The 17,572-nt window shown below is 45.1% G+C and overlaps 1 protein-coding gene across 9 annotated transcripts in view; it reads right to left on the reverse strand.

Moving 5' to 3' along the window:
- AUTS2 (activator of transcription and developmental regulator AUTS2) overlaps nucleotides 1-17,572 on the reverse strand; it is a 1,126,706-nt gene that overhangs the window by 315,987 nt on the left and 793,147 nt on the right. For all 9 annotated transcript variants that reach the window (XM_059693405.1, XM_059693404.1, XM_059693397.1 and 6 more), the window contains exon 5: nucleotides 2,618-2,647. In XM_059693405.1, coding sequence (XP_059549388.1) covers nucleotides 2,618-2,647 — 30 coding nt within the window. The remainder of the gene's footprint in view (nucleotides 1-2,617; nucleotides 2,648-17,572) is intronic.

Below are 17,572 nucleotides of genomic sequence, written 5' to 3' on the forward strand. Positions count from 1 at the left end.
GGGCTCCGAGAGGGCCCAGGCAGGAGGCTCTGGCACAGAGGAGGCTGCCAGGGCCCGGGCTCTGGCACAGAGCACAAGTCTGGGGGGATGGTATTAAAGCCAGTGATAAACACTGGACAATCCCAGTCCAAAAGGGGAGCCTGATAGTCTTAACCATAACAGGGCGAGCAGGCCTGGCTGCAGTTTAGGAGTCCCAATTGCTCCTGTCAGGAGCCCTGGGGGGAATGCCCCGGGGAGGGGAGCAGCGACAGGTGAAGTGAGTGTGGTTGTGGAGCAGCTCCCAGGTTTGAAGAGACCTGCAGGGCCACCACAGTCCACAGGAAAGACGACAGGAGCGGGGTGGGGGGCAACAGAGGCAGAAGTGCGCACAGGAGGGAGGATCAGTCCGAACGCCCGCCCCTCCCCTGCCATCTCCCCACTCCCACGGACGTGCCTATATTCATCCCTTATTCTCCTGCATTGCCCTTAATCGTCCTGAACTGAGTGGTGGGCACGGGCTACTTCCCACCACCCACAGTCTGGTCTCATAGACTGAAGCCCGAACAGCAACGACTTGGGAATCTGGTCCCCGGAAGGATTAGTTTGCAGTAGGTGGAAACACCGGATCCCTCTGAAAGCCAGGGGCAGCCTTGGTAATTGCCCAAATGAACCGTTAGCTGATCGTCTTGAGGAGTGGTGCTGAAACCTGGAGGACTCTGAGGTCGGGCCTGGACGGGCCCAGGCGTGGGGATTTCACAGCTTCCCCGTGATTGGGTGTGCCGCCAGGTTGAGACTGCCTATGAAGACATGCACACAGAATGCAAAACCAAACATCCTCACCACCTCTACCACTGCTGGTAGGTGACGCTTCCGGAATTCTCAGCGCCTTCTAAGGGGCTGTGAGAACCCGAGCAGGCTCATCCCCTTGGAGAAGTGCCACCACCTTGGACAGAGAGGCCCACCATCACTGCGGAAGAGCCGCTGGAATGGCAGCAGGTACTTGTCCTGCCTGCTGCCTGTGGTGACACCTGCCACATGGGATATGGCCCGACGGCTCCAAGGGTTGGTGGGCACGCCTTGAACACTGCCCTCCATGCTGCCCATGCACCTCTGGCACCCACTACACACTGGCGCCCGAGACACCAGGAGACTGGCTTCGAAGCAGCTCGTACTCTGGGGGCTGGAGTAAGGAAGTTCCTAGCTGTCAGTTAAACAAAAGACTAGTCCACAGCCCCCTTTGCAGCGTGTACTTTCGCTGTCATCCAACAGCCCATTACCATGTCACAGCACCGCACACCCTTCCATAGGTCACTTTGTTTAAAATGACACGGATAATGCACATGTCAGCAAGCTGACAGTCCTGGCCGTCCTTCAGAGATAAAAACCTCAGGGCGAGAGCCTGTTCTTATCTGGGGACACGCATTGGTCTATCATCCAAGTCAGGCAGAACATGATTTCTCCAGAGAGCACTTTTTTCATTTCCTGATTTTAAGGAAATCAAATAAGCACCATTTGTCTTCATCTGAATATGCTTGACCTGCTCAAATGATGATGTCTCGCATTTTATAACAGGCTACATATGCTGAATTCAAATTAACAACAGCACAGAACAAGAGCCTTCACATCTCTCTCGGAGGCTGGCAGCAGAGGAGGAGGGCGAGTCTGGGCTGATGGAAAGATCCCAGTAAACGCTAACTGCAGATGCTGAATAAAATCAGCAAGCAGGTAGGAGGAGATGGAAAATGGGGCTCAGGGACGCCGGCTCCGCAGGACAGATCCAGAAACTGGGGAAGGGAAGGGAGGACCAGCAGTTCCTTTGGGTGCCAAGTAACCGATAAACCATAATATTCAGGTAACTTGTGGAAATACAGAAAGTAGGAATAAAACTGGAAAGAAGTTGGGTTGGGGGATTTGAATACCTAGGAAGAAAGACCAAACAGACAAACCATCCCTTTGCTTCAGCAGCAGGACGTTCACATTACCAGGCCGTGGTCCAGTCTTCTGAGAGCTCAACCCAGAGCTCCCGTTCCTCACCCACGGGGAACCGGATACACCGAGGCTGGTGGCCATCAGCCTCGAAACAGAGCGCATCTGCTGGAAGAACTGCCCTCCCACCTGGCCATCCACCTGATGGGAGAGAGCAGTTCCCCTCTGACCGCCTCTGCTCACCCCTCGCCCCAGGATGACATTCCTAGAAACATTACCATTGACATCTCCATCGAGAAGGCCCATATGCACAGAAAAGCAGGAAGAAGCATATGGGCCAGTAAGATAAATGAAAACATGACATTATAAATACATACTAGCACATTTAATGTTCCAATCAAGGATTAAAAAAGAAAAATCAGATGGCTATGAAAATAAATCATTTCCTCTTTTGAAATCTTTTATAATGTGAAAACTTAGTGTCACATATATGCACTATTAAAGGGCTTATTTAAAAAAAGTGGACCTCACAAATTAGTTGTTATCTCTTATCAAAGAAAACATCACTATGTGAATAAAACCTGACTTTACAGAAGAGAAAGGTGCTGCCCCCATGAAGCTGGTACCACCCCACCCCCTGCAGCGTGTGTGGAAGAACCATGGTGTTCAGTGTCTATGTACTGTGCCCACAATTGGGGGCGGGGAGTCTTACCTTCTCTTCTTGGTCACTGTCGCTGTCACACTGAAAAAGAAAACAAGAGAATGAGGGTTAGTGCAAAAATGGAGTAGGTTTTTGTCTTTAATACAGAAAACAAAAGCAAGACCAACGAAGGAAAAAGGAACATGGTCTGAGCTGGGTGGAGATTCTTCGGCCCCAGTGCTGGTAAACGGGTAAGAAGCAGGATGCCGAGCAGCTGCCCGCTGTGTCCTCTGTGCCTGTGCTCTGTGGCTCTCCTGTGGGCAGTCTGGTGTATGCTCATCACCCCAGTAAGCCCTCCCCTGTTGCATGGCAGAGGGGATGCCCAGCGGGAACCAAGCCGGCCACAGGGTTAAGGTGAACCAAGATCATTCAATGGGATTGAGAGCAAAATCAATTCTTTAATGGAGACCTTCTACCTTCTATTGTCAATGGCTGTCTCACCCCTGGTGCGTTTCTAGAAGAAAAGAGGTAACCCGCTGGGCACTGCCTTCTCTCATTCGGACTGGAAAGGAATAGAGCATAATGGGTAAGGCTCACCATTGGGAGGCTGCCTTTTCCAGAGAACAGAGGGAAGGTTCTCCATAAAATACGTGCCAAGGATAGAGGTCAGGGTACCAAATCAACAATATGGGCCAAAAAAAAAAAAAGTTTAGGACAGCAGACTCACTTGCACCATGTCTAACAGATCCCATGTGCCAACTGTTGAGCTGGGTTTGGGATAACCAGGAATGATAATTAACTCAAAGGGAATAAAGAATACAAATGTTTTAAAAAACCAAGAATGTTCTGTTATCCAATATCTTGTTGTTTTTTTAAAGGGACATGTTTTGTTAAAGTAAATGCACAGCAGATAAACAGTTCATTCACCCAAATGCCTTTGAGAAGCACGGCGGACGTTTAAAGAAGACCCAGGGCTGTCTGTCCTTAAGGTAGCTTTCAGTTTAGCTGTCCAGTCACGCACCATGGAGTGACCAGGATATGTCCTGAGAAATATGCTGTTTAGTGATGTAATTGTTGTATGAACATCACACAGTGCGCTTACAGAAACCTGGATGGTAGAGCTTACTTCACACCGAGGCTACAGGTTCTAGCCTACTGTTCCTGGGCTACTGGCCTACACAGAATGCTTCTGTACAAAACAGCACGAGGTTCAGTCAAGCACAGGAGAGAAGGAGGCACTCAAGAGAGGCAGGAAACAAGAGCTGTATGAGGCTGTGGCTGGGATAACACCACATACTGTTTTCCAGCAAACTTTTTTTTATAAGAGAAAGAATACACTCTGAAATAATAATGAAAAAGATAGGAAATACATCAACCCATAACACAGTCGTGATTATTGTCAAGCATTATGTACTGCACAGAATTACACTTCTATAGGACTGGCAGTGCAGTAGGCTTGTTTGCATAAGCATCTCCACAAAGACACCAGTAACGAGTGGCACCACGATGTTACAACAGCTGCAACGTCCCTCAGTGATAAAAATTTTTGAGCCCCACTAGAATCTTGGGGGACCACCATCATATGTGGTGGTTGACTGAAACACTGTTGCGGTGCATGACTGCAGAAATAGAGTTAGAACACAGACTCTGAACAGGGGGTGCATGATCAGAGCTATGTTCTATTAAGATGATGCTTCCCACGGTGGAGGAGAGAGTGCACTGTGGGAGAAGCCGGGTCATGGGGACACCAGTTTGGCAGCCATCGCACTGTCTACACCAGCAGGGCGTGTGGTTTGAGAAAGAGATGAACAGATGGTAGAGCAATTCTGAAGGTAGAACCAACAGGACTTGATAACACATGGATATGGGAAGCAAGTCAGAGGGATGAGTTGAGGATGCTGCCAAGGTTTTTAGTGTGGCCACCTGGATGTGGGAGTTGATGCTGCTATGAACAGACACAGAAAATAAATTTGCTTATACAGCAGTCACTACTGGCTAGATACCCACAGCCATTCACAATCCCTTCTCTTAGTCTGTACCTTCTCCTGACATTTGGAGAATGAAAAAGCCAGATATTCTCTCTTTTCCAACTTTCCTTGCAGCTGAGGGTGGCCATAGATACATTTTTGGCTGAGACTTGAGGAAATGTCTGCTGACGGTCCTGGAAACATTTTCTCACCTCAAAAGAGAAAGAAAAGCAGAAGCACTTGCCTCTTGCCTTTGAACATGACTGCCTGAGAAAGTGATGTCTGGATCTGGGGCAGCCATCTTGCAGATATGAGGCAAAAGAGCCAAGTACAAAAACAAGATGATGGGGCCAAAGGAAGAAAAACCCTGGCACAATTGAGCCACCTGAACCACCCTCAGAGCGGCCCACCTCTGGACTTGTTTGTTCAGATAACAGTTATAGTATTGAAACCACAACTGAAAATAACCCTCACCCCATCCAAAGGGACATGTTGGTATTATAAGACACACTGTGGAGACTGCTTCCTCTTCCCAGCCTCAGCTGTCCGTGCTACCAGCACTTAGGGGCTCACATCACAGCCGTGAGGACTGGAGGGCTGTCACATTTTCTTTCCACTGGCCCCTCGCTGCCATAGGCTTACCCGAGTTCTAGTGACAGCACTGTAACCAAGTACATCTGGATCATTTTCAACCAAGCTTTCAACCTCAGATGGTCTAAGCTTACTCTCTTTTGCCTGATGAGTGGATTTCTCTATTGTAAAAAGTCAAATGAGCTGAGAAAGAAAATGGTGACATGGTGACTTTGAAGGCCTAGAACAGTGGTTCTCAACCTTCCTAATGCTGTGACCCTTTAATTCAGTTCCTCATGTTGTGGTGACCCCCAACCATAAAATTATTTTTGTTGCTACTTCATAACTGTAACTTTGCTACTGTTTTGAATCGTAATGTAAATATCTGATATGCAGGATGTATTTTCATTGTTACAAACTGAACATAATTAAAGCATAGTGATTAATCACAAAAACAATATGTAATTATATATGTGTTTTCCAATGGTCTTAGGCAACCCCTGTGAAAGGGTCGTTCGACCCCCAAAGGGGTCGCGACCCACAGGTTGAGAACCGCTGGCCTAGAACAACAGACAGATGAGGAACAGTTCTCCTGATGGTGTGCTTTCCCCATTGCCTTTAATTAAGCCTTCCTTGAGATTCCCAAGTTCTGGGCACATTTTCAAGGGTGACAAAGCATGATTTGGGGGGGGGGGAGAGGGTGGAGATGGAAGAGGGACGAGGATTTGGCCAGGCAGGCTCATTTTCCCAGCTGTTCACAGCCACCTGTGAGGTAAGCAATGACCGCTGACGGCTGGAGCACAGAGGGAGTGGGGAGGTCGGGAAAGAACCTCCAGTGTCCACACCGCCCCCCATCCTAACAGCAGTGTGTCCCTGGGAATGGGTACTTCTATCAAAGTGTTAAGCTTCCTGCTTTCCAACGGTCCAGTTCTAATTTCAAGGTCCACTTAATTCCGCATCAAGTAATTACTGATATACCCAGAAGCACCTTGTCTCCAGAGCTAAGCATATGGTGGGGAGCTGAGACCTACTGGTATCCATTATGGAAGCAGCACGGATGCCAAGCCGATTAAAAACGCTCAGGCTCCCCACGCAACACGCGGGTGAGTGACAGCTCCTCGACAAGGCCAGTCGCAGAGTCTGCCAAAACAGCCTCTGCTGCGCGGGGGCCCACATGGTGCGCTGAGAAAACAGTTCCATTTCTGGTATTAAATTCCCACACTGACCCGAGGACTTTGCCGTGAGCTCAGCAGGAGCGCGCCATCCAATTTACAGCCTCGCTCTCTGGAGCCTCGAGTGCCAGCCCCTGGCAGAGACGAATGATGGTCAACCCCTCCAGCTCATAAATTATGCAAAAGCAATAAATGCACTCGGCAAACAGCGCCTAACGTTTGCCTAGCCTGGCTCCTAACACACTCTGTAAAAAGCCAGAAGCTCGGCACATACAAGAGGTCTATTCCACTCATAAAGGGGGTTTGTTGACAACTCCAGACGGAAAGCCAGCCATGGGCCTAAGGAGTCTTTCTGCTTCGCTGGCAGCGGTTTATGGGCCTGCTTTATGAAAAAGGGAGGCTGTTTTATAGAGTCAGTGTGGGGAGAATTCATGGTCTCAAATTCACATTTAATACACTGTGCAGCTTTCATACCCTAAGTTCCATACTTGGTGGATTTTCGGCCAAATGATTCTTGGTCTTGAAAGGTTAAAAGAAGAAGTGTCTGCTCCCCAATCCCTAGGTACCCACTCCAATTTATCAGAGTTCACACTGAGCCACCTCCTCATTCAGGTGCATGTTCTGCATGAGGCTGGGAAATGGAAAAGGCACGTCAAATGCAGAAACGGGGTCCCCGCTGGTTTGGCCAGTCTAAGCATTTTGACATCGAGGTCCTGCACTGGTTTATTAGCAAACAGGTTGCACGCTAACGACCAGCTCGAGGTGACAGCGGACTCTCCATGACTAGATTTCAAAGCCCTTTGTGCAAAGCTGAAAATATTTTCCTGCATTTTAAAAGCAAGCAGTGAAAAGGAACAACCAGCCCTTATACTAACCCACCCGGGGAAGAATTCTTGGTCACTCAGTCTTCAGACAAAGATACCACCCAAACCCACCACAGACAAAAGAGAGAAACGAGGTATGGGATCCAAACCACGTGCCTCAAAGGCAGAATTAGAAAGGGACTAGTTTCTCACCTGACTACACGCAGCCATTCCAACACATCACCATGCACTTCATCGTCCTCTTCCTCCCGCCAGCTTCACAAATTAGACCTGAACCTTCAGAGGCACCTCCTTCCTGTCCCAGACATGGCACATCCCCCTTAAACTCTTCAATCAACCAATAAACCAACTAACCCACCCACCTACCTAATAGTTTTTCCTTTAAAAAATTAATGCATATTTATTGACGACATTTTAAAAAGTCACCCACCAATCTGCCATCCAGAGACACTGTCAACCTATTTGTACAATTCTTTCTAGTCTTCTCCATCCTTTCCCTTCTTCACGCACACACATTTTAGGAAATGAAATCCTAATATTTTGTAACCTGTTTTGTTTTTGCATAATATGCCAAATACTTTAGTTTCATGAGTAACATTGACCCTGTACCAACACTTATAAAAAAGGCTGCACTGTAATCCACTGTTTGACTTGTAAATAACAGCTAAAAAGTTCCCTAGTGCTGGATATTTTCATTGTTTCAATTGAACATCCGAGATTTTCCCCTTGTACACGTTTGCCAATATTGTTTTTCCCTTGTATCTTTTCATGGCCCTTCCCGCTCTGCATATTCTTTAATTCCTTGTCTCCCCAGAGCAGCACCTGCAGTTCCACTGTTTCTAGATGGCTTCCAGGGGAGTCCTTGAAGAGTCCCTAGGTTCCATCTACCATTTCTATGTTGAGACTGAAAATCTCTATGCTCACCATTTGCCAGCTACATGGCTTTGGTAAAGTCTATACATCTCAGTTTACTTAGCTGTAAATGTGGGTGATAATGCCATTTCCCTCATAAGAAGATGAGAATAAAATGAGATAATATGTGTAAACAACTTAGACAATGCATGGCTCAGGATACGTGCAGACAATAAATGTTAACTATTATCAACACGTTTCTCTGTGCTAATCCCCTCCCACTCAAGCCCTATAAACACCTCAGACTCAAGCATCCCTCTAAATCTAGACCCACCATCCTTTGCTTACCCAACCTGTCCCTCTCCCATGTTGTTCCCACCATCCTTGAGCAGACCTACCTTTCTTTCTCACCCAACATTATCTACTCTACCTTTTAAATCCTCTCCATCTCCACGGGCATGGACACTGCACTTTAGTGCAGGCATTTACTTTATCATCACAAGAGGCTAATGATGCTTCCAGGACCCACTGTCTCTTCTTTTTCTGATCCAAGTCCTTACTGACCACCGTGGACTTCCTCAATTTCAATGTGATCATGACATTTCCAACTTCCCCACCCTAACTTCTAGCCATGCCTTCAGCACAGTGCTCCTCAGCCTTTCTGTGGAGATGGGCCGTTTGTTTTTGTTTTGTTTTCCAATACATTGTGACCAATAATTTTATAATATACAGTTAAAAAACAAATTGCTAGAAAAATAAAAAAGACATAAACTATGTTATTTGATTTAAAAGATGTAAAATTACTCTATTGAATTGTTATAAAAGCTTTCAAATGCTTAGTCTCAACTACCTTACTAACCTCATATCAGACTAGTTACAACCAGCTGATGGATGGGCCTCGGTCTGTGTCCATACTGTTGAGTAGCGAAATTCCAACATACCCCTTGCTCTAGCCACACCTGTGAGACTTGGTCACACCCTCAGCCTTTAACGATTCCCTCTGCTTGCCACTCTATTCCATCAAGTTTCTACCTAAAAACCTTTTTTAAAAAATATATTTTATTTTTTACAGAGAAGAAGGAGAGGGATTAGAGAGTTAGAAACATCGATCAGCTGCCTCCTGCACACCTCCTACTGGGCATGTGCCCACAACCAAGGTAAATGCCCTTGACCGGAATCGAACCTGGGACCTCTCGGTCCGCAGGCCGACACTCTATCCACTGAGCCAAACCAGTCAGGGCCTAAAAACCTTTCATGTGCCTCTAAAACCACAGTGACTGTTCCAATACTCTTCTTAGAAGAATTCTTAGAATTCTAATGTTTTTTATGATTAATTGCTTCTGTCTCCATCCCTCCCAAAACTGTATTTCACTGTTTGCCACACGTCTTCCTCACCAGAGAGTGATCCCACCCAGGGAAGGGCAGCGCCTTCCTCATCTTTGCATCTCCAGGAAGTGGGACATGGAGGGGCTCGGTCATACTGACACATTTATCCCGTTCTTCTTTGGAATTCTTCCAAGTGTGGTTGATTCCACCCAACACAAGCAAACTATGATTTAAAAGACAAGTAATTCCAAAGGAAGAAGGCACAGGAAACACGGACTAACTTGACTGCTTAATACAACGGGATGTATGTTTGAACACACTGGGCAGCGTTAGAATTGTCAGAAGAGCTGAGCGTTGGGGCTCAGAAGAAAATATCTTCTATTATGTGATTATGACTTTATTGTATGTCCTCAAAAGCAAACATTTCTCGTTTCCATTTAGGAATCGCAATACCTGTGTTTTAAGACTCTGATCCAAATTGAAGCAAGTCAAGGTCTGCGACACCTCCCTGCCTCATTCAGAATGAGGGGACGAAATGGAATTCTAGGGACCTTGTGATGGAATGCATTCTTAAGCAGAAAGTGGCAATCATTGAATATATCACATGCAATGACATTGAGGAGGGCATTGCTCTCTATTCTGCTCAATGGACCTTGCTGGAGCAGTTATTTCGTATCTCAAATCCATTTATCACTGCCACCAAAGATGTCAGGGCTGAACACCATTGCTGAATAAAGTTATTTTATTCTCCTTCCTGCCTAAAGGAAATGAGAGGAAAATGAGGGAGAACCCCAACTTGTAAACCACTGTGCCGAACACCAGGTACAATTTAACTTTGCCAGCAACAAAACAAATCGGTTCCCCTTGCGGGCAGGTGGTTTATCTAAGCCCGTAAAGACAGCCCTCACCTAAAAGCAGTTTCAGAAGAAGCCGCCTGCAGAAACCATGACACTGGTTTTCTTGTTTAAAGAAGTGAGGTGGTGGCACGGTGACTAAAAACATGTCCACTATCATCTTCCCACCTGCCCAGGTCCTGGTACATGCACAACGGGCAGCCACTAGCTGTTGTCCGACTCTGTTACCTCACAGAGCCCTCATTGCCATGGCTTACAGTCTTTTTACAGTCTTGGACTTTAAGTGAAATTTAAAGCTCTTGGGGCCCTAGAAATAAAAGGTTTAATCCTGAAGATTTGAGGTAGTCTTCCTGATTACAAAATGATGCCATTGGTTCCTCCTCCCCTCTAGTGCCACAATAACTATGTCTGATCAAATGAAATCACCCCCCAAAAATGAAAGCCTAATAAAAAAAATTGGTATGCCAAACATAGCGTAAAATATAAGAACAAAGTTTCTGACAGTTACAAAATGAGCACACTTGAAAATCATATAAGGCCCAGCAATATGCAGCCGTTGAGGTATAACTGAAAGTAAGCTTTCAGAAGCTTCTGGAATTTTGTATTGGTGAAGTGCGATTCCCCGCATGGGGGAGCCTGCAGAATTGGGCAATTTTGCAAGTTCTCAGCTTGTACTGGCTAGAGCTCAAATGCCCGATGTGATCTGAGGGGCTAGGGGAACACTTCTTATTCTCCCTCTAGGGTCTCTTAGACGATCACACAATTTCATTCAATACTAGTAAATAATTTTAAAGTGCCTACTATGCTGGTTCATTTTGACTACTGATTAGAAGTGCAAATATACTGACAAATCATTTTGTTCACACCTGAAGTTCTAAAGCTCACAAATTTATCATCAATATTTTTTTCTTTTTGTCACTTTGAAATCCAGGTGTATTTCATAAAACACTCTGTATGCTGTAAATTTCCACTTAGCTCATTAAAATATCGTGGGGTTTTTGGAAGTAGGAAAATAAGTGGATATTTCACAAATATTTGGAGAGTTCAGCATTTTCTTGCCTTAGAAGAAAGGAAGTCGCATTTTGCCAAGTATAAACATACATAAAACCAAAGACGAAATTTACTTAAAACCCAGAGCCCACAAAGCCCAGTGGTTGGCAAAATGAGAAAAATGAATTTCTTGTCCAAAGGTAAAACTCAGTCTGGGGCTGGGTGATTTGTAAAAGATCTCTTTTAAGCTTAAGCACCAGATCCTTTGCCTCTTTGTCATTGATTTACCGATTCTAAGTCATCAATAGCATTAATCCGTGCCTGCCTAGGGACCTATTACAGATGACTTTGAAGGTGGTGTAAAGCAAGAATGTATTATGAGTCCACAGTGTTAGTAGCAGGGAGACCCATTCTTCTGTGTTCTTTGGCGGTACCCTATGTGACCCTGGAGTGCTGCACTCTTCCCTTTCCTGATCAGTCTCTGGTTTCCTTGGGTGGGGCGGGAGCCCCCTAGGTTTGCTTCAACCAAAGCTCGGTTCTTTCAGAGTCCTGTGTTAGCTAATAAAACCCAAATCTGCTGATGAGCAAAAAGGAAAAGTATGTTACGGGTTAAAATAATACAAGAGTCTATTTTTTCCGCTGTGTTGTGATCCATAGAAATCACCCTGAGCCTTTTCCCTTTCTTCTCTGCCTGGGAAGCCAATTGCTTTGATTGCAGTGATATGAGCTAGCTAAAATGACTTGCCCTTGCTTGTGAGGCAAATGGAACATGCTAATAGAACTTATCGCATTACCCGATGCAAAAGTGCCATAGCTCATTACTTTAAGATAAAAGGATATCATTGCAGACGGCAAGCAGAATTGACTTTCTGAGGCCGACTTGATGATGATTTAATCAACTGCTCTCTTTCACTTCTCATCTCTGCGCCTGTCGGTTTCACAGGTGCCGTTAAATGAGACACTCAGAAAGTGAGCGGAGGGAAAGAAATTGCTGTCATTACTTTTCAAGAAAGGAGGTATGCAAATTTTCGACAGAAAGATTGCGTTCATAATGGGCCTGGTAAAATACAAGGATCATGCTTGACAGGTGAGGGCAAGCCATTTGTATGTCCTTAAAGTAGAGCAACCGTTCGTTTAGAAATGCGCTCCGTAAAAGAAACTACAAATGAGAGGTCTGGCGGGGCTGGGGGGAGAGGCAGGCCAAAGCGCACAGGGTTGGTCCAAGCTGGTCTGAGCTTTAGAGAGGAGGGCGGTGCTTGAAGTCAAATCCTGGCTCTGCCACATGTGAGCTATAGGACCTCTGGCAAGTATCTTAACCTCTCGGTGCCTCAGTTTCATCATCTATCAAATGGGACTATTGACAGTATTTACCTCCCAGGCTGTTGAGAGCATTCACTGAGTTAATAAACATATAATAATAATAATATGATAAATATATATAAATTAACACAAAAGGATAAGGAATGGTGCCTGACACATAAAAAAGCACTCTCTGTAGGTATTAAAAAGCATTCATTCATTCATTCTTTAACAAAGAGCATCTTTTCTTTTTTTTTAAGAGTACATGTGCCAGGTGTTGGAAATCTAGTTTAGATAGAGTACAATTCTTCACTGATTTCACTTATGTAAGTCTTGCTCCCCCAGCAGATGGTGAGCTCCTCGAGAGAGCAGTCTGGAATCATCACAGGCCCCAGGGCAGTTTTAGGACCCTAAACCATGCCCGATAACAATTTGATGATTTATGGATTCCTCCTCCCTCCTCTTCATTTCATATTTCTGAAACTGTGCAGGACGCTCAAGCCCTTGGAGGAGTCTCCTCCTGAGGCAGGAAATGTCTGTCATTAGCTGGAACCTCAGGCGCTCGCCATGTGTCCTGCGAAGCCTGGAGAAGAATGGGGTGCAGCCGGGAAGAACAGACAGTTGGCTTGAATCCCCTTCAGAAAGCAGAATGAATCTGAATAGATTAAATGATCAGGGTAGTATGAACAGAGGTGTTTTTCATCCACTTTGCCTTCAATAGGTAATTGTTCTATTTTCTCCAATACTCAAAGTGAAAGCATCTTTCTTAAAGTGCCTGTAACTCCGAGTTCTTTTTCCCCAGGTAATGAAGCTCCTGCAAGCCATTCTCCCTTCCAGCCTGTTGTGAGGCACTGCTAAGCTGCGCCTACACGGCTCAACTCCCTGCCAAAGGGACAATGTCCACGGCTGGCAAAAGGAGGAAGAGGAGGGTCCAGGCAGCAGAGCAGCTTTGAGCTGTCTCTTTCGGAAGAGCCTGGCTCCTGAATTGCATTTCACTGCAGCATGGTTCTTCCAGGGGAGAAATTCTCCATAGGAGCCATCTTAGAGCGTCTCCCCTACAAATGCCAGCCAGCAGCCACCGGTCATTGAAAAAGATGCCCTGACAGCAGCCTGGAGGGAAACGTTACAAGCTCTCCATCCTTAAGAAGTTAATTTAAGGCTTCCACCGGCAGAGGCAGCACTTGAACCCAGTTCTGTTCATGCTGATTCATGTTCTCAGCCTTGGACTTCATGTTCTCGGCAAGTACAATATACCACCCCACTCCCTCTCATGCACTATCCAAAGGAACTACCTGAAAAACATCTTGTGGGTTGACTGTTTGGCAAAGGGTAAGCCAAGCTGAAACGGAACGGAGGGAGCAGAGGCCGTTGGCAGCAGAGAAGGCAGCCGTGGGCCACATTTCCACTCCATCCTGGGCAGCTCTCCCTCCAGAGGAGGCCCAGCACAGTGCCCAGCTCAGGGACTTGCTCATTCAATCTGTGGCTGGCCCAGGTTCAAATTCTGACCCCTCCACTTAGCAGCTGTGCAGTCTTGGGAAAGGTACTTAACACCTGGGAGCCTACCTTTTTTTTTTTTTTTTAATTCTCACCTCAGTATATGTTTTCATTGATTTTTAGAGAGAGAGGAGGTGAGGCAGGGAGGGAGAGAGATATCAATGTGAGAGAAAAACATTGATGGATTGCCTCCATCCAGTATGTGCCCTGACTGGAGATAGAACCCACCTTTTGATGTACAGGACAACACTCCAACCAACTGAACCCACTGGGGCTGGAGCCTACCATTTTTTTTTTTAATTGTAAGAGGGGGTGATACATGCCCCACAGGATTTTTTTGTGAGAATGAAAATTTCACAGTTCAAGCATGTGAAAGCAGCCAGAAAAAAAGACTCAATAGCTTTATTCTTCCAAGTCTTTATAAAAGCTATGTTATATCAAACTCAGAAATGAGGTAACATAACAGTTATTTAAATGTTGGGTTTCCATTTTTTTTGGGGGGGGGGGGTGGTCATTTTATTGCCAGAGGGGAAATCATATTCTGCAAGGATTTCTGCTTGGGCGGTGTCTGAAGACATGATACTATGCTATCCAAAAACAACAACCAAACAAACAGAAACTACTGTTCTCTCTGAAGCAGAGAACAATAGGAGTCTTCTGGTAATGCATGGGCTTATTTCACTGATCAAATACCAAGAAGGCAAGTCACTTTATTTGTATTTATTTATTTTTATACTTCTTATTGTTGATAGTATTAGGGGGGAAGGGGAGATATCTATAAGGCAAGACCCTTTAGAATTCAAGTTTCTAAGCATTCCTTTACGTTCTTGATGAGAAAAAAGAACTGGTGGATACCATTTGGATTTATGCTTCAGTCGAATAGTAGTCAGTAATCTGTGTATAGGGACTCATATAAAATGCATAGATATAAGATATGGGGTCTAAACTTGTAGGTTATGTATAGTGCAATAATGACGTGGGCTTTGACGTTATTAAGATGTTCACTCAAATTAAAATTGGCAGAATAAATAAACAGACAAGATAGATATAAAAACACACACCAGGTGATTATTAGTACAACTAGGAAGCCAGCCATTTTGAAGTTTGTCCAGAGATTCTGACCAGTCCGAATAAGGAGCTCTCTGGACAGCCCTGTGCACAAGGTTCATTTATATGCAAGGCCTACTTAGGGATGGATCTAACAAAATTAACCAACAGAGTAACCTTTGGAAGAGATAAAACTTCCTAGAGCATTAACTTTGGTACCTGCAAAGCGGGGGATTAGTTGAGAGACTATAGCTAACGTGTTTGGCACTCGGTAGGCACTCAGCAATTCAACCACTTCTGTCCTCAGGGGCACCCAGGGATGTCTGTTCCCACTTTCACATGGAAGGAAGCTTTCTCTGGCTTTCCTCGCCATCCTTCACCTATTGGTTTCCAGCATCTTCAACACTGTGGTCAGTTTCCCCAAATATAGCCCAGAGTTTGTAAGTTACATTAGCAGAATATCCGATGGAAGGCGTCATAGAAAGTGTGTAGCTGAGATAAAGAACCAGACAGTGGTTAGTGGAGTGCATGCTAAGGTGTGTGAATGTGGTGGCTGTCTTAATGTAGCCATGAGAAATACATGGAAACAACTTCAAGGTAAAAGTAAATCCTAAGACGGTAATGCCATATTCTTGAAGAAATCTGATCATAACGATATTCTTTTCAGAAAATTAGGAAACTCAAACTCCAAATATACTATTTTTTCTTACATTGGACTCACCCTTAGGCCAACAAAAGCAACTGGAATGGGATGGGAAAAGGGAAAATGGTGCTCTCATATTGCTGAAACATAATGGCCACCTATCAATGTCTCACAACCAGATTGCTTGCTTTGTTTTTTAAAATGCAAGGGAGTGAAAAGCACAGCTAAAGGAACAGAAATAGGGCCTGAGACAAACTGATCTACAATTATTAGAAGGTGGTTCGAGAGGATCCAAAGACATGCCAGACTGGTTCCCCCGCCCCGCCCCCCCCTCCTTTATTAGGTGCTTTACTATTGCCCTTCTTAGAATTCAGACTCATAACTGGGATTTTAAATTAAATTGTACCTAACAACAGTCTTTATTGTAGGATGGCTTGAAAAGCTAGTCTTCTGAATCATAAACAAGGAAGGGTAGGATTACTATAAATTGTCTGCAAGAAAATACAAATTGCCAAGATAAAAACACCCACTGGCCTGCCAGTCTCAAGTTTCCTGTTTTGACATACTATATGCAGTAATTTGGTATCCACAATCTCTTATTAGAAAATGAATGTGCCATTTTTCTGAATGCTGCAATTACAATAATTGAATTTAAAATGGGGATTGAGTTTCTCTATTTGGAGGAAAAGAATAATTGTGCATTTCTGATTAAAATCAAGGGGGCTGAATGGCGGTTGTACAAATTCCAGCTCCAGGCTCCCTGCGAGACTCCTCCTCAGGCCAGAGGAGAGAAACATTCGACAGAGAAGCAGACCAGCCCCTCGGCAGCAGGCACTGTCTCTGGCCTCATTTGCTTTGTCTCCTGGCCTTCAGTCACGACACCCCCATGACAGAGGCAGTCAGAACACCATGGCATTGTTACATTTTAAATGGCAGCCCCGCTGGAGCTCCCCACTGTGTCAAAAATTAAGAGTTAAAATGCAAGGAAAACAAACATCTCTTTGTGTCAAAAACGCCTGTCCCCTTCCAGCCTGCCAACATTCGGAGCACAGCCTCTCTCCTCTGGATGGGGGGTGTGTGATGGCAGAGGGAGGGGTGGTAAGAAGAGAACTCAGGCTTTTTTCTAAAGGGCTCTGCTTCTTTTGTTTTAGCAAAACATTGTATGACAAGCCACCTCTTAAGGTTCAGATGTAAGAATGAAAAAGGGATGGAAGAAGAGATCTTGCCCTTTTGCTGGTCTTTTTATTTTTCATGGCCCCATTGTCTTCTAAACCCCCATTTCTCCTAATGTGAAGGTGAAATTTAGTCTCACAAGTCCTTCCAAATGTTCCTTAAAGCAGAGCTTCCTAAAGAAAGAGAAAAATGTTCCAGCACTAAGTGAGCCATGGGTTGTCTATACTGCTTGCTATTTTCTATTTCATAGCTTTATTGAGATATAACTGACGTGAACAGACTGCCCATATTTAAAGGGCACTATTTAATCCATTTTCTCATATATCCACCATGAAGCCATCACCACGATCAAGATGGGGGTGCACACATCCACCTCCCCCAAGTTTCCTTGTGCTTTGTTCATCCCCAGCTCCTCTCCCTGCCCAACCACTGATCTGCTTCCTGTCACTATAGATTCATTTGTATATTTTCTAGAGTTTTATGTAAATGGAATCACACAGTATGCACTCTTTCTGCCTGGTTTCTATCATTCACTGCTTACTATTTGGATGCCCAATGAAATGGCAGCCTCCTAGCTCCAGAGCGCAAGGCGGCCCCCTGAGGCTGCGTGGCCAGGGTTGACTGTCATCCCCTGGGAATAGGACCGATTACTTGGTCTTACTTTATTCTTCGGCTTTACTATGTACTTCAGTAATCAATAAACACTTCTGTGGCAGAAGGTTTATTTTACCCTATAAATCCAAGGAGCAGAGATGATATTAAGACATCAGTATGGATGGGCTCTGCTGCTCTGTAACACTGAGAACGCAAGCAACA

The sequence above is a fragment of the Myotis daubentonii genome, chromosome 4 (assembly GCF_963259705.1).
Source record: "Myotis daubentonii chromosome 4, mMyoDau2.1, whole genome shotgun sequence".
Taxonomy (NCBI): Eukaryota; Metazoa; Chordata; class Mammalia; order Chiroptera; family Vespertilionidae; genus Myotis; species Myotis daubentonii.